The 22,347-nt window shown below is 34.9% G+C and overlaps 1 protein-coding gene across 3 annotated transcripts in view; it reads right to left on the bottom strand.

Moving 5' to 3' along the window:
- Positions 1-22,347, bottom strand: part of SEPTIN7 (septin 7) — an 84,395-nt gene that overhangs the window by 26,265 nt on the left and 35,783 nt on the right. For 2 of the 3 annotated variants that reach the window (XM_077856212.1, XM_077856211.1), the window contains exons 3-6: positions 18,646-18,752; positions 6,803-6,903; positions 5,543-5,677; positions 651-768 (exon numbers count right to left, since the gene is read on the bottom strand). In XM_077856212.1, the coding sequence (XP_077712338.1) occupies positions 651-768; positions 5,543-5,677; positions 6,803-6,903; positions 18,646-18,752 (461 nt within the window). Of the gene's footprint in view, positions 1-650; positions 769-5,542; positions 5,678-6,802; positions 6,904-17,907; positions 17,970-18,645; positions 18,759-22,347 lie in introns of those variants that run through there. The other variant, XM_077856213.1, reaches the window with a different exon arrangement.

Here is a 22,347-nt window from a genome sequence, read left to right on the forward strand (position 1 = left end):
AGGCTATTGGTATAGAAGTATAGTTCCAGAAATTCATGCTACATACATTTCATAAAATATTATACATAACAAACCAAACACAATAAGGAAAAAGTAAACCCGTTTTAAAAAAGTATTCAGTCTTTCTGGAAAATGAAAAAGTTAAGGAAATAATTAAGCGTCACTTAATTCCAAAAAAAGAAGTTTTAAAAATAAAATGACAATGTTGGCAAGGCATTGAAAAAATATACCCATTACCAAAAAATCTGTTTTATTGGAAAAGTACCATGACAAAGTGGGGGAAAAAAAACTATAAAATAATCCTACACTTTTAAAAAGTAATCCTCTTCCTGGGAATTCAGTCTAAAAAAACAATTCTAAACGTTGTGGAGAGGAGTAGTGGTGGACGCTGTTAACAGAAACTTCTAAAAGAGTCTTATTTTAAACTGACAAAGGATAAGGGTACTATGATAATGGTAATGGATAAGAGCTCTGAGAAAACTAAAGCAGATGATTTTCAAGGGTTTTTTTTTCCAAGAGTTATTTTTAATACAGTATAAATGACCACACAGTAAAGTAGCAAGAGAAATACATTGTAACACAGTAAACTGAAAAAACTGCAAAATACACAAGTGGTATAAGAAACCTGAGTTCAAGCTCCTTTTGCTCACCTGTTTTTTAAACTGTTGGCACTCCTCTGGAGTGAGTGTGTCTGCTTTGGCAATAAGTGGAATGATATTCACTTTTTCATGCAAACGCTTCATAAACTCAATATCCAATGGTTTAAGTCTGAAATACACAACATTTAATATGACTGAATTGATCAATTTGGGAGAATATATCACTTATATCCCCAGTGCTAAATTAAAGATACTGGAACTACTTTACTTACTTATTAGGAATACTCTCTGAAGATTTATTGGGCCAGCAACAGTTAGGTAGAACAGGACCTCAATAAGCAGTGGAGTGGCTAAGAAGGCTTTGACTCTTGCCCTTGAACACCCTGGTCATAGGGTTTTGGCCCTAAAGAAGAATTAGAAAAACCAGAAAAGCTCCTAATAGGCTTTCCTAGAATAGCCTCTATACCTACTACTCAAAATTTGGAAATCTGTTTTTAAATAAAATGATAGTCCTCTTTGAACCCCACATTCCATTCTTGCTGCCAACTTTATGTCTCAGATAAAAGGCTCAAAAGAGAATCTTCCTCACCATCCCTTTTACCCATTACAATCTGACTGCTGCTGCTGCCTTCATTCTGCTGTTACACTTTTAAGAAGGTCATCAAATACTGCCGTGCTGCTAATACAATATATAAAAATAGTGTGTTGTTTATCATTACTTTTTAAATTTACCCATTAAGCAGCATTTGACATTACTCTCATAAGCTGTTCCCTTAGGGTACTTCTTAAGATCTCTGTAAGCTAGTCCCTTAAAAGTTACATTCCTGAGTCCTCTACTAGGCCCTCTTCTCTCTTTACATTCGGTATGTTTATCTTCAACCATAGTGACTTCTATCATCCTCTAAAGGTTCAAATCGTCGCATCCAGCCCAGATCTCATTCTTACATTCCAGACTGTGTTCACCCGGTGGAAATACTACTTGGATATTCCATTTTAGCTTCTCAAAAATCAAAAGCTCATCTGAACCCCCAAGTCTTCCCTTCTCTTCTGTGGTATTTTTGAGGATGGTACTACAATCCATTCAATTACTTAAGGCTGAAATCCAAGGTTCCTCTTTCCTCTAATTCTCACTCCCCAAGATTTCCCAAGATCTGCTGAACAAATAAATATATTACTTTGGTTCAGGCCACTAGGACCTTTGGTATGGACAATTACTAGAATTCGTTTACCTCCAAACTATGCACACAATAGTCAGAAACGTCTCTCTAAAATTCAAGTTTGAATGAGTCATTTCTCTAACTGAAAACCTTACTGATTCTTGGCTAGTATGGCCGATAAGGCCTGTGAAGACATAGCCTTTCTGGCTGTCGTCTATAGCATCCCTTAGCTTCTTCTGCCATCTCGATTGTAATGGATCAGTCTTTTTGAACTTCTCATGATGCCTTGAAAGCACCATACTTTTTTTTTTTAAAGATTTCTTCTATTTATTTATTAATGAGAGACACAGATAGAGAGGGAGAGGAAGAGACACAGGCAGAGGGAGAAGCAGGCTCCATGCAGGAAGCCTGATGTGGGACTCGATCCCAGGACCCTAGGATCATGCCCTGGGCCAAAGGCAGGCACCGAACTGCTAAAAATTAATATTCCACAAAAGTAAATGAAGATGATGGGAATATTTTACATAGAAATAACATTCTCAATTGATATTCCTTAACTTACAAATCATGAGAAAAATGGAATAAAGATCTAGTCTCATTATGAATTTTACTAGTATTATAAAATAAAGAGAAAGCCCTTGTTAGAGCTCTCTTAGAGTACTATAGTTAAACATATATATATACACACACACGTGTGTGTGTATGTAAGTGGTTGGGAGGTCAAGGGCCCAGAGACTAAAGGGGTAATACTTTCGACTAACAAATAATAAATAATACTATACCTCTTAGTTATAGTGACACTGACTGACAGAAAATCAGGGATATGGAGTAGGAAGGCAGGTGTGGAAAAGACATCTACATCCTATTCTAATTCTCCTTATCCTGAATCCATTGAAATGTAATATTGACATTCAGAAAATAGGGAACACTACAGAAAAGAGATTGTTGCTAGAATAACACTATTATCTGTAAATAGCATCCTTACTTCACAAGTGCTAACTGAAAAAACATACTCAACTTTGAAAAAAATTTAAGTTTTGCTTTTTTCATCAGTCATTACATACAACACTAAATATAACAGCCATGGCCCAATCTCAGATTTGTACATTTTTATGGTTCACTTTCCAGATTATCCTCATGACAAATTTATCACGAATACCATGTCATTAAACCAGTAACAGAATTCAGTTGATCTACAATTTTAATACATTTTAAAAGCATTTAATATATTAAAATAAAAACCCAAGTTAGACAAAGTTTTACACTTAAAAGTAAAACAGCACTTGCTGAATATTTATTATCTCAACTTTTCAAGGGAAAGACACTAAAAACAACCATGACAAGGAAACTGGTAAAGTCAACTTCTTAAATATAACACAAGGCCAAAGAACATTTAAATCAGTTTAAAATTAAACTTTAGAAAAAACAGGTAAAACCTTTGTAAAAGCCCTGATAAAACCCTTCTGCCCTTTTAAATTAGAATATAAATTTCAGAAGCTTACAAAATGTCAACAGCAGAAAACATTTAGTTCACATGTAGATTACATTCTGGTTGAAACTTTTCCTTTGTCCATTTAGTTTTATTTCAGGTCATCTTTTTCAAGAAATTTAGTTTTTAAATGTTGTTTTTAAACAATGGAAAATTCTTTATAGAATTTCTAGAAGATAAACCCACATTAGAGGGAAAAGACTATTTAACCTCAAAGCCTACAGCAAAATAAAATGACTATAGGGCAAATGACAAATATTTATAATATATACACATACATGTATTTCTAAAAGGAAAAACCTATATATAACTCACTGAATGACAGTGATATTTTTAAATGTCAATCAATATTTAAAAGGGTAAAAATACCATTTTAAAATTTAAGTTCCAAGTGAGTTTTTAATTTTAATAGCTATTACCAATCACTGAACAGAAAATGAAGCAACAATTCTTGAAGTCACAAATCAGTCCTTTGTTTAGCGATGACATGAGCTGGGGGTGAGGTAAGGGACATTGAAAATACAATGTTGGGCCAATTTATAATTACTCCAAAACAGAACCCCTCAAAAAAAGGGAATCTAGGGACTACACAGAAAAGATAAAAAGGCCCTGATTCATCTATTTGCCTAGAATTTCAGTTTGCAGGAAAGGAAATCAGGAACTCTATAAAAAATTCAGTGTTTTATTCTTTCACTTAATCCACAGTAACACATCAATGGGCAAAACTTTGTTCCATGCCTAAAAGTAGTTAAGATTCTCTGAGAAACTATTCAAAAGCACATTTTTATACCTAGAAAATAAAAATTTTGAACTCCTATTCCTCGTGACAAATAAGAAATGCCCCCAAAGCAACTACACATCATTTGAATAATTTTTTAATGTTTTTTAATCTTATTTCCCATGCAATTTTAAGAAATATACTTTCCCCCAGGGATAGAAAGAATGTGATTTCATGAGAATTACTAAATCTTGGAGAGAGTCCAAAAGATCTAAAATAATAAAACTCGACATAAACTGACAAATTTCTATTGACTAAAGTGCAGATTAAGATTTTATTCTGTTGGCTTTCAGGAAAAAGCCTTAATAAGTTAACTCAGAATGATTTAAAACAAAACAAAACAAAACAAAACAAAGAAACAACAACACATAAATTCAGGAAGAAGCCAGCAGGTATTCATAATAGGCTATATAGTGTGTTGTGTATTTGAGATTACTTTTTTTGAGCCTTTTAAGTAGAGGAGTCAATTTTGCACATTAAAAATATATAAACTTTTAAGAACACTATAGAAGACTACTACAAATAAAAGAAACATCTTCCCCACTATAATCTGACAGTGCAAAAATGGTAAACTAAAATGAAGACTTTTTGCTCAACCACAGTAACGATAACGATAGGCATTAGCCTATCTAAGAAAATGGTAGAAAAAGAAACAGAAAATAAAAGAGAAAGGTACTGTTATGAAGGAACTGGTTTAGACTACTGTAATCTGGGTGTGAGATGGTGTAATGGTATTTAAGTCTGATGCTATATAATATTCCAATTCCTTTGAGTAGATAGTGGCTCTAATCATCAAGTGGCTTAGCTATGTGGAGTCATCTACCCAAAGAAAGACTGAAGAAGAGAAAATACATTTGCAGGTGACAGTGACACATACCTACTCAAATGACAGAGGAAGTACAAACAATAAAAAAAAAAAAAAAGGGAATAAGCCATACAAAATCAGATGAATGTCTAGATACTTACATCTGAACTCCTAATAAGTAAAGATTAGTATGGATGATATGAAACTTAAATGACTGTGGTAACTAAGGTAAAAAAAGAGCCAAAGAAATAGTAAAGAAAGATATTGCACATAGGTACTTAAGAACTTAGGTACTTAACTTTTTTGGTAACCTTTTCCATTAGATCCATAGTAAAAACATCTTTAGAGTTTCTTAGAATATGTCTAAGCTAATTGTTACAGCTGTTTCTCCTTATTTGGTAGTTCAATTTGTGGCAGAGAGGTCAAAAGGAAGCTAAAACTAGACACACTTGAGACATTAAACCATGATTGGAAACACTGTTCCTTACAATGAAGCAGGTAAAAAGCCTTATGTGTGAACTAAAGTAAAATTACAGTTAGCTTAACTCGGACCTAAACAGTGTTTGTTATAAGCCATTTTATATAGAATTTGGAATTTTATAACTGGTGTAGTTAAATGTACTCCACAAAGATATATATGGATTACTAAAATATGCACTCAAAGTTCAGTAATAATAAGCAACAGCAGGTTATCAGAAGTATCAAGGTACTGACCCATGTCCTGAAGGAGCAATGAAGTATAAACAACACTGCACCCTGTTATCAGGCATCTGACGTCTGTTCACTCGAGATTCTGCATTTAGGTAGTCCTCAAATTTACTATCAATGTAGTCAATAACAGGCTGCCAGCTATAGAAAGCAGATAAATAAAATAATTAAGTTGCAATTCTACATATGAATGTACAACTGATGACTATTAAAGTGGAGTAATTAGTATTTTTAAATAGGTAAAACTAATCAAACCAGTGGAAGAGAACTCAAATTATTCTATATATAATGATTTAAGCATTAGTTACACTGAATAAATCTCAATTATTTCTAAATTTTCCAAATGAAAGAAAATCCTATAGAGTCAAAGTACAACCAAATTATCATATTATTTGCATTGATAAGTATAGTTTTATATTTCAAATAAAACGATTAAATACAAAAAACCTCACAATGAACTTACTTAGCTCTTTTAAAAGCTGACACAGAAATGTACTTCAAAAATAATGTGAAAAGAAAATTTAAATATTTTTTATAAGACACTAAGATAAACTTAAATATTTTTTATAAGATACTAAGGTATTATTTCCAAATAGGATGTCATGGCTGTTTTCTTAAATTTTATGACTTACAAAAAAACTGAATATTCAAAATTAGGCTTAAATCAGGATGTGGTAGAAGATAATATACACAATAAGTGGAGAAAATTATAGTAGAAAATGAAAAGTTTTAACTTCCTTATGAGAATTCTTATATCTGTGTTGTTTTAGAATTTGTCTTAAAAAAAAAAAAAAGAATTTGTCTTCAAAATAATTCTGTAATAGTAGTAATATCTCCATTTTATGGAAAAGGAACTCAGTTCAGAAAAGTTCAACAACATTGTCAAATAAGTGGCAAAACTGGTATAAAAACTCAAATCAGGGATCCCTGGGTGGTGCAGAGGTTTGGCGCCTGCCTTTGGCCCAGGGCACGATCCTGGGGACCCGGGATCAAATCCCATGTCGGGCTCCCAGTGCATGGAGCCTGCTTCTCCCTCTGCCTATGTCTCTGCCTCTCTCTCTCACTGTGTGCCTATCATAAATAAAAAATTTTTTTAAATTAATAAAATAAAATAAAATAAAATAAAATAAAATAAAATCTCAAATCATATCACTTAAAAGTTCAGTGACTTTTGCTAAAATGAAAAGTTTAAAAATCTTAAGCAGAAAAAGTCTAACGACCAATACCCCAAATGCAATGTAAAGCAGTGATGACAACCCTTCTTACCAATTACTATTATCCACTGCATCTCCAAATCCCGGGGTATCAACTATTGTGAGCAGCAACTGAACACCACCTTCTTTGATTAAAACCTTGGATTGTTCCACCTATAAGAGTCATTGGTACAGATATTAATACCATACATTACATCTGTGGTTTCCTACAAGGTAAGAGACAGGGAGATGAGCATTGAATCCAACTGGGAAAGTTTTTGCAAACAAAATACCCACCCCTACATTTTCTTTAGAATCAATTATTGTGGATATCAGCAGTCCTGGTCACTTGAAAGAAAGGCACATATATAAATAGTGAGTTTATGGCTTATAGTTGACATAAAGAAGGAAAACAGGAACTAATAAAATAATAACAGTGACTAAAGCCATATAATACCCATATGATCTAAATGCGTATCTAATAATACAAATAAACAATGTGCTTGAATGATTTGGTAATTCATAGAAATCAAATTCAATTAACCAGATGAGTATATCTAATGTACCATTTACAGTAAATGTCTTCCTGGACTATCTCCAACGAGTATGGTCCAAATCAATTACTCAAGTTAACTTATTATCATTCCCAAACCTTTTTCAGCATGGCCATAATTATTTACACTTGTATTTGTATATGACTAAGATCCAATTCTCTTCTCAAATATTATGCTGCACATTTAGAACAAAGCAATCAGCAAAGGTACTGGCACTGAAAAAAAAAAGAAAAAACGAAACAAAAAAAAATCCTAGAACTCTGATTAAAATCTCTCTACAATTTGTAAAAATATTCTTTTTGAGAAAGGGTATTTGGACATAAACAATGCCAACAGGTCCTCCTACAATCTAAGATTTTTTGTAACCCCAAGTTCTGTATCAGAACAGATAACTCATTCATCTTGGGCATATGCTGCTGCTAAATAAACAGATTCAAACATAAAAGGGAAATAATTGTCCCCCAGAAAAACACAGGCTTTCACTCAATGTAGATTTATATCAAGGGCTTCCTAAGACTAGAACTAGAAGCTCTAGGTACATGGACAGGCTAACTTAAGAGAGAAGAATTAGACTCAAATTTTGAGTGTTAATTGCTGTAAGATGTTATGAATTAAGTAATACAAGACTTAAGGGGAAAATGTAATCATCAACATGTGAAAAGCAACTTCCAACTATTTATGTTTTGGAAAGGAAAAGTGACTAGTTTCTAGGTAGAAAAAGTTGGGTGTTATAGAAATTATGTCTTTCCACTTTCCTATGGCATTTTTTTTTTTAAACAATAGCTAGCTCACATGAAGACACTAACGCACTGAGACTAAGACTGTTGAGCAAGAAAGTCTATAGCAGCGTAGTTCAAAAGAACCTTTTGAGATGATGCAAATGCTCTGTATCTGCACTGTCCAATATGGTAGATGCTTGCCCACGTGGCTACTTAGCCCTTGAAACGTGACTAAAGCAACTGAAGAACTGAATATTTATTTACTTTGAATTAACTTATATTTAAATAGCTACAGGTGGTTTGGTGACACTGGACAATGCAGATCTATGGCAATCAAAAGTTATTTTGTTTAAAAAATGATATTAAAAAATCTTGCTAAAATTGAAAACACTACCTAAGATTTGGACATGTATGTCCATGGAGGGACTTCTAAACTTTCAGACAAATAAGAGGCAAAGGTCTTATCTCTTAGACCAATGGTTTTCACGGCTTTAATCCTGGTGTAAACTATCAGTGGAAATTTTGAATGTCCCAAATATATTTATTTGTATCTACCAAATATATACAATTGGAAATTTGTTAAAAGTATTAATACTATTAATTCTATATAGATTTAAAAAGTAAGTATCAATAAATAGGGTTCTTAATATTTTCTGGCCATTTTCAGTATCAACATGATGTGCATTGCTTAGAAGACGACTGTTTCACACCACATAGCTAGCTATGATACCATGTTTCTCTCATAATATGAGGAAGGCAAAATGAAGACATAATCAGACTTATCAGTGTTAGATTTTCAAAACCTAAAAAAAAAAAAACGGTATTATGTCATGTGTCTTACAAAGTTCATATTTTATATATCTGGTTGTCCTCTAGTCAAAGGACAATCTAGTTATTTCCCATTATATATCTTTTTTTTTAATGGACAATCTCCAACATCTCAACAGATCTTTAATTTGCTTCCATCTCCTTCATAAAGACAGGTTATTCATTTATGATAACTGTCACTGAAGCAGTTACTAATAATGAGCAGTTACTAATTAGCAGTTACTAATAATTCTTTTAAATGACATAGTACTCTATATTAGAAACTGATGCAAAACATAATTGTTCCTCATAAATCCTCTCCCAATTTTATTCCAAACCATTTCTGGTTCCCTTATTACTAAGCAAAGCCCATGTCTATCTTCAATAACAGGCTGTATACTAATCACACACCATACCAGCTTAAATTTTAAGATCCTTGTTTGTTTTGTGTTTATAATCAGTTTAACAACTTAACTGTTTGCTGACATAAGAAAAATTAAGATCTGTATTTTAAATACTTTAAGAGTCTGTTTATAAAGGTCTTTTCTGGCCTATGAAATTCTATGTATCCATACATGGTCAAATAGAAAGAAGAAGGCAACATATGGAAGAGATCCAGAAAACTTAACTGTAAACTAGTGCCATTCACAGTATCCAACTGTATCCTATCATCTGGTTTTGCATGTATCCTCATGGGATCCATGGAAAACAAATTAGTTCAAGTCCAGGAATTTCAAACTTTTCTTAAGAAATCTATTCCAAATGGCCACTTTCCCATGCACTCTACTTAAGCAGGTCACATCAGCATATTTTATGGCATCACTCAAAGCTCTCTAAGATTAAATGCATAATTTAATACTGAAGGAATGAATCAAGGGAATTTTCAATTATGTTTCTCTCTGAAAAATAAAACTAAAGCCCATTATATTGTTTATGTATAATTAATTTACTGAAGCCTCTTTTGGACTCCTAGTCTAAGGCACTCTTTTTTCTAATACTGTTTCATTTTCCAATCTGAGAAAAAAGTCAAACCTTCAGTTTTTCCACAGCTTCATTTCTTTCATTTTCAAAAGACTGTTAAATAGAAGTTTTATAACCTAATGTTTAAGAGCTATTTTTTAAGGTAAGTAGCAAGTGTTACTTAATTAGCCGTATTACATTTCCAGGAGAGGGTTAAAATTTTCCATTAGGAGCTTACCTCTCTACTCAAACTTGTTCAGGAGGTGGCATTACAGCCAAAGCTCTGCAGGGACTTGGAACAACAGACTTGAGATATTCCACTTAGCTCAAACACAAAAACTATCTGATTTAATGCCTGAAAAGATATTATCTTATATACTTCATTATGTTCCACAAGAAACTAAGAGGTAATGACCAATAGTAAAATAGTTATAGCTTAAGATTATTTCCTTCTCATCAAGACTCTAACCTAGTTAAGTAAGAAAGTTGATCCAAAGATTTGAATTCTGCCTTCTACTCTGAATCACTGCACCTCTGGGCACCTGGGTGGTTCAGTTAGTTAAGCATCCAACTCTTGATTTCAAGCTCAAGTCATAATCTCAAGGTCCTGAGACTGAGCCCCGCATTGGGCTCCATGCTCAATTTGGAGTCCACTTGAGATTCTCTCCCTCCTCCCCTGCCCCCTGCTCCTGCTCTCAAACAAAGAAATCTTTAAAAGAGGGGAGGGAGGAGCAAAAAAATCACATTCATTTCCTTTGCCTCCTCATACTAAGATCCTAAGTTCCTTGTCCCTTTCATTTTTTTTATTAGCAACCCTCCTCCTAAACCCTTTATCTTTTTTTTCCAGCTCAGATATTTCTGTTCCACAACATGCACAAACTTCAATTTGAAAGGAATTTCCCTGCTATCCAATAATCCCTCTTATGTGCTCAATAGTCTCATGCCTCTCTCATTTCCCAGTATGGCTCTTCTCTAGTTCTACTCTATTATCTCTGTCACCATGCTCAGCAAAAAATCTCATCTTTACTTGAAGACAAGAACATCCTCAATGTTTTTGAAGCAACAGTATTTCCTTCTGTTCAGATCCCGTTCCTTCTAAGGCTAATTTCTCCGTCTACACCAGGAATCTGATTATTCCATTTTAGAATTGTCTTGACAACTGCTTAGACTACTTCCTCTTTATTTTCAACCTCTCATCTTTTAGGGATTGAATCCGCATAGGATATAAACGTTCTCAGGTCTTTTTTAGAAATAAAACCCAAAGGACTCTCTGAGTACCCTACACTAAACGTCTAGGTATTCACACTTGTCCTTTCCTCCATAGTCATGCTTACCATCAGTGCCTCATTTACTATTCAATTCTCACACTACTACTTCTCATCTTGCTCTCCATTCCTACTACTTCACCAGAATCTACTCTGCTAAGCTAATCTATAGCAGCTTAGAGTAGTATATTCTCTCATTACATCCTATTTGCTATATCCTTCACATGATTGGTTTAAGAACTTTGATTGTGTCTATCATCACTGTAGCCCCAAAACCTGGCATAAGATAAGAATTCAAATGTCTGTTCTATAAATGGTTCAAAAAACTATCAATATTGGACCAACATCAACAAGAAAGTTTCCCTTTTTTCAAAAAAATATTTATTTATTCATGAGAGACACAGAAAGGCAGAGATATAGGCAGAGGGAGAAGCAGGCTCCCTGCAGGGAGCCTTATGCGAGACTCGATTCCAGGACCCAGGGGTGTCGACCTGAGCTAAAGGCAGACGCTCAACCATTCAACTAACTACCCAGGTGCCCCAAAGGAGAGTTTCCTAACTGGGCTTTATAAAAAGGTCTCAAGGAGTCTATAAAATATTATCCTAGGGATAGGATTCGTTGCTTTCACCATGTCTCACTTCCAAAATGTCTGTACCTACTTAATCTGCAATAGTGAGTTGTAGGACTTCATAAATCAAGAGAAAAAGTTTTTGAAGGGACCAATATAAGGTTGCCAACTAAGAACTTAAAAAAACACTCTTGGGATGCTTCAGTCAGTTGAGCATCTGACTCTTGATTTTGGCTCAAGTCATATTCTTGGGATCATGAGATGGAGCTCGACATCAGACTCCACACTCAGCATGGAGTCTGCTGGAGATTTTCTCTTTCCCTCTTCCCCTGCCTATTCCCCAACTCTTACTCTCAAATGAATACATAAATCTGTAAAAAAAAAAAAAAAAAAATCTAACATTCTTATTTCACAAAGAAATTGAAATGATTTGGTCTCAGAATAAAGGACAATCTTTCCTTGGAGACAGATGGCAACCTTTCACTGACTTGAAATAGGATTCAAAAATTTTCAAGTCTAACAAAATTATAAAAATTTGCTACTATACATACACACTGTATATAATATTTTCCTTAAACTTTGTTAATCTAAGGATCTACATTTGAGAATGGAACATGAAGTGGAACCAGTGTTCAATTTTTTTCTATCACTTCATTTTAGTCTATTAACAACAAAAAATACAAAAAAAATTTACAGGTACTATTTCACTCAATATGAAGTATTCTGAAAGAATGAAGGACCCTCTCTAACTTCTTCCCAGAAAGACAGGATGAAACCAATTTGTATCTGGCTAGAAACACTACAGAGCAGTGGTTCTCAAAGTGTAGTATCCTGACTGGCAAATGCATTGCCTGGGAACTTAGAAATGTGAATTCTTTGGGCCCTGCCTCAAACCTACTAAATAACAAACTCCGAGGGGAGGGAGACTCAGCAATCTCTTTTGGCAAGCCTTCCATGTGACTGTGATATAGACTCAAGTTTGAGAACCACTGGTATAAAGAACTCCAGGGCTAGAGTATTGGCTCACATTTGGAGCTGCAGGGCCCAGAGTCCTGAGGCCCAAGATGGGATACTGGGAATTAATCTCAAAGGACTTCTATTTAATACTAAAAATTCATTCAAATCAGAACCACTGAAATATAGGAAACTCAGAATCATCTCTCTATTCAATGTAGACAGCTTCTCCTTCATTCCAAGACTGCAAATGTGAAGGAATTTCTTATGACACGAGTCTCTTATAAATAAATAATGCTCAGGGAAGAGATTATGAGATCACAGTCTTTATTAAAATCTCACTCCTGGGCAGCCCAGGTGGCTCAGCGGTTTAGCGCTGCCTTCAGCCCAGGGTGTAATAATACTGGAGACCCAGGATCGAGTCCCACGTCGGGCTCCCTGCATGGAGCCCTTTTCTCCCTCTGCCTGCGTCTCTGCCTCTTTCTCTCTCCAGGTCTTTCATGAATGAATAAGTAAAATTTAAAAAAATAAAATCTCACTCCCTACTTCACTACATCACAGAATTTTTCTTCTTGTCGGCCTTTTTATTTATTTAATTTTTTTTGGGGGGGGGGGGGGACAGTTGAAAGTGTTCCAGAAAGCCTTCAGGTCAGGGAAATTGCAGGCATTTGCCTTTTGAAATTCAGGATTTTATGTTTTTTCCTGGTCTAATATGTCTGGGCAAAGATGTAATACTTCTGACTACCCTCCACTGAAACAATTTATGAGCTTCCAAGAGGAGATTATCTGCAAGATTACTGGGTTTGGTGAAGAGCCAGTTAACTATAAAAGAAAACTATCTTCCATTCTCTAAATACATGGAATGACTCAGAACATTTTATGTTCTCTCCTGGGTGAGTGAGAAAAGAGTTTACAGGATCTTCGACTTGTTTCCAGTATATCAAGGAATATCTCCGTGGGGCACTCAGGAAAGAGTACTTCTCTGGGATTATAGTCAGAATCCAGTTCTCAGATGTTATAGCTCTTAACTTTTGGTAAAAAGAGGAGATGTAACAGTTATACACAGGTCTTTGTCCTAAAAATCTTACTAAAGATACTCTCAAGCCCTAATTATTCCTTTGTTTTCAAAAAAAGGGAGAGTTGGGAAGATATTCACAATAGAAGAAGAGAGCACTTTTGAAATGCCACCTTAAAAGAAAGTAAGTTTACACAGGATTATTTTGGAGCCAAGCAAATGTAAAAAGAATTCTAACAAATTGAGGGCCTTTTCCATTGTCTTTAATACATGCTAGCCTAAGAAAAATTATTGTGTCTGAAATATAAGGATAATTATCTAGATAAGGAACTCCTCCAGATCCAGTAGAAAAAGATAGGAAATACTAAGATAGTCAAAGTACTTCAATGAAATCTGAATACTTAATGAGGATAAAAGACATGTTCAACCTCATAAGAAATCAAAGAAAATTAACTGAAAAAATACACATAGACATATGCACACAGACATACAACATATATGCACTGACATACAACAGAAATGAGTGTCTAGATCCACTAAAAGAATATACAAAAATATTCATACTGGTAAAAAAATGAAAACCCAAATGCTTATCTACAATAGAATACAATTTATGATATATTCATAAAAAAAGTATTATACAACAATGAAAAAGAACTACAGCTACACAATGTGAACAATACCACAGACCTAATCTTCAGTAAAAGAAATCAGACAAAAAAGAGTATATATCTAAATGAGGTTCAAGAATAGGTAAAATTAATCAATGGAGATAGAAGTCAAAAAGCTATTTATATTTGGAATTGAGTGAAACTGAGAGGAGGCACAAGGAAGCCTTCCAAGGTGCTAAAAATGTACTTACAGTATCTTAATCTGCAGGGTAACTACCTGGATATATGAATATATATACAAAAATTCATCAAGCTTTATGCTAAAATTTGTGCCCTTTTAGTATAAACCTATATATTAACTTAAGAATTAAAAAAAAATTGTTTTTAAGACTTTATTTATTCATGAGAGACACAGAAAGAGAGGCAGAGGTACAGGCAGAGGGAGGAAAACCAGGTCCCATGCAAGGAGCCTAATGTGGGACTTGATCCTGGAAATCGGGATCAGGCCCTGGGCCAAAGGCAGATGCCCAACTGTTGAGCCACCCAAGCGTCCCTTAAAAATTAAATTTAAAAATTCTGTTTAAGAAAAAAAAATGAAAATAATCAAAACTTTTTTTAAAACCTATCAAAGTAAAATCTAAAAAAATGTTCAAATTAAAATTATTTCACTTATTCTAGTAATTTACAAAATTTCACAGATGAAGAAAAAAATATTAACAAAACTTCAAAGATCACCAAATTTGAAAATATTCCAACTAAACACTAAGTCATATATTTTTAAAACTGTTTGTTCAATCATTCAATACTGGATGTTAATACATAACACATTAACCGCTAAGAATTGAGCTTACAGGAGTGAATAAAGTTCCTACCTTCACAGAGCTTACAAATTTAGAGCCAGAGTAGGGACTGAGGCAAGGCCTCACTGAGAAATCAAATTTTAGGCAGAGAAATGATTAATAATGGAGTAAGCCATGAGGAAATCTCCGGGAAGAACACTGCAGGTAGAAAAACAAGAAGAGGGAGAGCTCTGAAGTAGGACTGGCCTGATCAGAGAACAGCAAAAATATTGGTTTAGCCAGAGCAGAATAAGCCAAAAGTGGAAAAGTATAGGAAATAGGTTACAGAGGGGGTGAGGGCAAATCTTGTTGGGTTTCCTAGATATTGTAAGGACTTTGGCCTTGCTCTGAAATTGTAAAAGAAGATTCTCACTGCTTTGCTAAAAATATTGGGGTGGTGACCAAGGATCAGGTCGGAGAGGTGAATTAGGAGGTAACTATAATAATCTGAGCAAATACTTGGCTACAGAGTATGACAATTTAGATTTCTATGTGTTGAATTCATGAGACTGCAAGTGCTGATACTTTCATGTGTTCAGACACTGGCAAAAATCACTGAATGGATAAATCAAGAAAGCTAGAATATTGCTCCTTTGTCTTTATTAAGCAAAGTAAAATAAAACATGGTAGGATACAAAATTTTCATGAGTTAAAATGACTTCCATCATCCACTCAGCTGTTTACTGGAATTTCAAGACTTTTTTTTTTTTTTAAGATTTTATTTATTTACTCATGAGAGACACAGGCAGAGGGAGAAGCAGGCTCCATGCAGGGAGCCTGATGGGGGACTCGATCCTGGGGCCTCAGGATCACGCCCTGGGCTGAAGGCAGACGTTCAGCTGCTGAGCCACCCAGGCATTCAATACTTAAAGAGAAGTCCTTATCCACTGGAGTCAAGACTTCAAATTCAAACTTAACAAGCAACAGCAAACATAATGTGTATACCATATGTGATTTAAAAAGTAAAACAAAAAAATCCTTTCCTGTAAGTATCCCTACTAGCTAGTATCAGATGAATCAGCCTTATTGCTTACAGAGGCATTTTCTACATTATTTTAACTATTTTCACATATTTTTAATCATGATGAAGAGAAGACTTTGTGGATCAAATCACTTTGTCTTCATTTCATCTAAATTGTCTAACTGGGAAAATATCTCCCCAATGTAAAATTTTTAAAGGAAAATGTAAAAAGAAACTAAAAGAAAACCAAAGTTGTTGGATGAAACATTATTAAAAAGAGAGATGTAGGGCAGCCCGGGTGGCTCAGCAGCTTAGCGCCACCTTCAGCCCAGGGCCTGATCCTGGACACCTGGGATCGAGTCCCACATCAGGCTCCCTGCTTCTCCCTCTGCCTGTGTCTCTGCCACGCTCTCGCTTTCTCTCTCATTAATAAATAAATAAAATCTTTTATTAAAAAAAGAGATGTAGTAAAGGAAAGCTAATCCACCTATTAAGAACTAGTTAACCTATGAAATAGCAACAGTATAGAGACAGCCTAACTTGACCGAATACGCACGAAAGCAGACTGCTTAGATTTGCTTAGTTCTGTCACTCTAACTATATTATCTCAGGGAAATGGCCATCTTCGTACCTCAATTTCCACATTCGTAAAACGGGAGTAATACTACTACTTACTGCATAAACTTTTTTTTTTTTTTAAGATTTTATTTCTTTATTCATGAGAGACCCAGAGAGGCAGAGACACAGGCAGAGGGAGAAGCAAGCTCCATGCAGGGAGCCTGATGTGGGACTCGATCCCAGGAATCCGGGACCAGGCCCTGAGCCAAAGACAGACGCTCAACTGCTGAGCTACCCAGGCATTCCTTACCTCATAAACTTATTGTAAGAATTAAATAAGTTAATGCATCTAAATTGCTTAGAATAGTACATGGAAGATGCTAATGATATACTAATGCAAGCCTGGTATTACATTATATGCCAAAACTACAAAGAGGACTCTGAAAATTCCCCCACCAGTAGTAATTATCAAGAACACTACTGGCAAGTACACGACCATTAAGATCTAATATATTTTAGACTAAATATTCTTCAACTTAGGAATCTACACTGTGGGGTTTCTTGAACATTTCTACGTACAGTTTATTTATCTTGAATTTAAATATCTAAATTAAGAAGTTTAAAGTTCCTCTTCTTGCTTAGGGTTAAAATATCCAATAGTGATCACCAAATAAATAAGCAATGTAGTGTCAAATTTTTAGAATACATTTTTTAAAGTAATTTGAAATTTCAAGCTCTATGAAGGAAACAAAAAAAAATTCCTAAAACCAAGAAAAACTTTAAAAAAACAAAATATTCACTGTGCAGAATTATTTCTTAGGGATATAATTACTAAACTACATGTTGCAGCTTGATATGCATGAATTTCTGCCCAGTATTTCCGGACTGTCCTTCTACCTTGTGCATCAGGATAATCCCTACCAATCTTTCAAATCTACCTCCAGCCTTAATAAAGCCCGCTCCTGCCAAAACTGTTCACTCCTTCTCTGTGTATGTGCTATGTATTACTACTGCATTAATCCTCCAACAATTTCTTCAATTAACAGTTTAGATTAATTTAGTTTTAATTAAAGGAGTGCTGTGTAACAAAAATGTAAGTCACATAAGTAATTTAGAACTTTTCAGGAGCCACTTTAAAAAGTAATCAACAGGTGAAACTAACGTATTTTATTTAATTCAATATGACCAAAATATTATCATTGCAAAATGTAATCAATATAAAAATTAGTAATAAGATCCTTTGTATTCTATATATTAAATTGTCAAAATCTGGGATGTATTTTATACTTGCATCCCATCTCCATTTGGACTATCCACATTTTAAGAGCTCAAGAGGCACACTTAGCTACCAAACAGTAAGTACAGACCTGGAGCCTAGAGCATTCTGTCATATGCAGTGTGGTCTATGGGTCAGCAGCAGCAGCAGCATCTATGATTTTTCAGAAATGCAAAATCTCAGCCCATCTCAGACCTACTAAAACTGAACTAAATTTAACAAGCTCCCAAAGGTGATCTGAACGCACACTGAAGACTGAGAAGTTCTAAACTAGACTATACCTAACTTGGGAGCCTTAACGAATTACAATTACCATTCATCTATCATAAGGTATTATCACTGAAAATACAGAGCCCTGTATTTAAATAACAATGGATTTTCTACAAATCATGTTTTCTCTACCTTGTCCATCAGAACATTCTGAAACAATGGAAATACATCTAGACACATATGTCTACTGAGCACCTAAAATGTGACTGGTGTAACTGAGATACTAAATTTTAAATTTTATTTACTTTTATCTTATTCAAAATTAATAGCTAAATACAGCCAGTGCTACCATGTTAAACAGCATAACTCTAGGTTACTACATCACAGTATAATCTCTAGGAGGTTCCTAGGGACAAATTTAGAAGGTTTTAATCAAGATAATTCCTCTAACTACCTGTGCTCGCTCTCTTTTTAATCATCAATCAGGTTTGCCACTTTACATTGGCTGAGGCTAAATATAAAAGCTATCTCTAGGGAAGCATAATAAAAGGTATAGCATGTGTTTTTTGTGTTAACATTACTCCAGCTTATCATCAATTAACAATACTAACGTACATACCTGTACAGTCTTTTTTATTCTATGCGATGGACCTGGATACTCTGGAGAATACAAATCTGTGAGGAATAATGAGTTGATTAATGTTGACTTCCCCAGTCCAGATTCACCTAAAAGAAATGAGGGGATGGAGGGAAATGCGTTAAACTCAGCCATTTTATCAACCTCAAATATTCAACCAATACTACAATCAAACTTGCCTTATACAAGTAATTCCTGGTAGAACAAAGAAGTGACATTAGAACATACTGTAAAGATTCTATATTAGAATAAGTTCTTTTTGAAAAAAAAAAAGAATAAGTTCTTTTTTCTCTTTCTTATCAAATTAGACTCATGCTTCCAAGGAATCATTTTAGCTTTGTGATTCTACGATCTGTGCTCTTTAACAGTAATGTATCTAATACAATAGTCTCCATTTTTAACAGTAATGTATTCCTAAAGACCAAAGTTAGTTATGAAAGAAACACTCAAGTTGGATTACATATTGCTGCCTCAGTGAAATAAAGCACAAAAGAAGTTAGGTATAAGCATTTATTATAGTCAATAATTAATGAATGACCAAAAGAAATCATGCAACTATAAAAAGTAGCGATCTGCTGATAAAAAAAGAAAAATTAATCACAATGCATCTCAGTATAAAAGTGAACCACAATTTACTCATCCATGTATCAATCAGCTTAAGTATAAAGGGTATCTTTCCATAAACCAAATTCCAAAAAAATCATAGGTAATTACTTTTTATAGTGCTTCTGATTGAGGTAAGAGGTAGGAATGCAAGAAGGTAGAACACAATTTCCACTTAGAGTCACATACTCTTTGACCTACCATGTCTAGTTTAGTACAACATATCAAATATGCAGTCAAGTTTTATCAAAATATAAACAGCTTAAAGATATACGTTATACAAGGCTAAATAAATTAAAAATCATACTGTAATTACCAATTAATACAATGCAGAATTAAAGAATCTAGTTATTGTTAACAGTTCAGTTAGTTTAATAGGCACCTTTAGCCTAAATAACTGATGTCACAAATATTAATAATACTATTTCTGTCTAGGTTGAGTTCTTTCTTTTTATATTGGCTCTCAAGAAAGTTAAGATCCATACAAGGTTGTCACATTTTACCCCTCTGAATGAGGGGATGTCACTTTTTTCTAGATGTAAAAACTCCAGAAATTTCTAAGATAAATAAATAAATTATAGATTCATCATACTTGCTTTTTACTTAAATCTTACTGAATAAAGGAGTAAAGACTAGAATAAAACCCAAGTCTCTGGGGAATAATAATCTAGTCTAATAACCTAGAAATATCTAGGTCTTGCAGATGCTGCTATCCCAGAACCACCCACACTAGCCATGGTCGATCCCACTGTGTTCTCAACATTGCTGTGACAGTGAGCCCTTGGGATGCATCTCCTTCAGGCTGTTTGCAGACAAAGTTCCAAAGATGGCAGAGAACTTTCATGGTCTGAGCAGTATGGAGAAAGGATAAAGGTCCCTGCTTTTATAGGATTATGTCAAGATTCATGTGCCAGGGTGATGACTTCACACGCCATATGGCACTGGCAGGAAGTCCATCTATGGGGAGAAATCTGATGATGAGAATTTCATCCTGAAGCACATGGGTCCTGGCATCTCATCCATGGCAAATACTGGACCCAACACAAACGCTTCCCAGTTTTTCAAATGCACTGCCAACAATGAGTGGTTGGATGGGAAGCATGTGGTCTTTGGCAAGGAAAAAGAGGGCATGAATACTGTGTAAACCATGGAGCACTCTGGTTCCAGGAATGGCAAGACCAGCAAGAAGATCACCATTGCTAACTATGGACAAATCTAGCAAATTTGACTTGTGTTTTGTAAGAAAGACAGAAAGACAGACAAAGACAGACAAAGACAGACAAAGACAGGGAAGGAAGAGAAGAGAAGAGAAGAGAAGAGAAGAGAAGAGAAGAGAAGAGAAGAGAAGAGAAGAGAAGAGAAGAGAAGAGAAGAGAAGAGAAGAGAAGAGAAAAAGTATCTACAATATTTTCATTTGGGATCCCTGGGTGGCGCAGCGGTTTAGCGCCTGCCTTTGGCCCAGGGCGCGATCCTGGAGACCCGGGATCGAATCCCACGTCGGGCTCCCGGTGCATGGAGCCTGCTTCTCCCCCTGCCTGTGTCTCGTCTCTGCCTCTCTCTCTCTCTCTCTGTGACTATCATAAATAAATAAAAATTAAAAAAAAAAAAAGAAACATAAATGAAAAATTTGAGTACTTGTAAAACTATTTTTGGAATGTCCAATGTAAAAGTACACTATATTCAAAAATTAACACTGTAGTGACTAAAAGTATGTTTAGATCTTTGGTTTTTTGGTGGTACAGGGTAGAAGAACAAGAAAAAGTACGACAAAATGAAAGGCATGATGTAGCGGGGGAAAAAAGTTTGAAAGGTAACACATCAAAATGTTAATAGCAGTTACTACAAAGTAGAATTGTAGGTAAGATACATTTTTTGGGAGGCAAACCCAGGTGGCTCAATGGTTTAGCGCTGCCTTCAGCGTAGGGCCTGATCCTGGAGACCCAGGATTGAGTCCCACATCAGGTTCCCTGCATGGAAGCCTGCTTCTCCCTCTGCCTGTGTCTCTGCTCCTCTTTCTCTCTCTATGTGTCTCTCATGAATAAATAAATAAAATCTTAAAAAAAAAAGATATTTTTTTCTTAGCTTTCTACATTTCTGCATGCTCTAAATTTCCTTCACTAACTGTATTTTTATAATTAAAAAAGCACTCTTGAGTGTCAACTTCAGCAAAATGACAGACTAAGAAGTTCCAAGCTTTCACAGAAAAATCAAAATCAACTAGAAACTGGCTGAATTAACCTTATAGAAGCTTTGGGAAAAGTCAAAGATTTACAACAACCAAATAAATGCCTAGTCAAGAAAATGTCATGAACAACAAAGTTTAGGTCATTTTCATTTGTTCTTGCCCTATTCTCCATATGGTAGGCCTGGGACTGAAGGAGATAGCAGCCCAGTTCCACATTTTCCCCTCAAACCAAACGGAATAGGGCTGACTTAAAACATTCTAACCTCTCTAGGGTCTGCCAGAAGGAACTGATCTGTCTTGTCTAACTGGAATTTTAAGTAGAAGCAGCACTGGACACTAATGGTGGAAGCTAAGAGGGACTATAAACCCATAGATGCCTGGCACAGAAAAGCAGGGGGGAATAGATACAATAGACACCTAAGGCCCTAAGAAGAAGCTAGAGTGAGATCCCTTGGAGAATAAAGACATTCAAAAGTAGCCATGAACACAGAGAGAACTAAGAAATTCATACACAGGCCCAGGCCAAACTTTCACTGCAGGCTGATCTATAGGCTCAGGAACATGCTCAGCCAATCATCAGATAACTGCCCTGATATCTTGGCAGTCTGCAAAGATGGGGAAAGGTGACTGTTGTTCCAAATGCACATTTTTCAACAACAACAAGAACAAAAATCACAAGGCATGCAAAGAAACAGAAAAACAAAGTCGACAGAAAGGAACAAAACAAATTCCTGGAAACCATTTCTGAAGCAGCACAAATATTGGATTTACTGAGATGAAGACTTTAAAATACCGGTGTTAAATATATTCAAAGAGCTAAAGGATAAAAGGACAAAGAAGTACTAGGAATCAGGAAAACAATACAATACAATCAAAATATCAAGAATGGTAAAAAG

The sequence above is a fragment of the Canis aureus genome, chromosome 18 (assembly GCF_053574225.1).
Source record: "Canis aureus isolate CA01 chromosome 18, VMU_Caureus_v.1.0, whole genome shotgun sequence".
NCBI classification, from domain to species: Eukaryota; Metazoa; Chordata; class Mammalia; order Carnivora; family Canidae; genus Canis; species Canis aureus.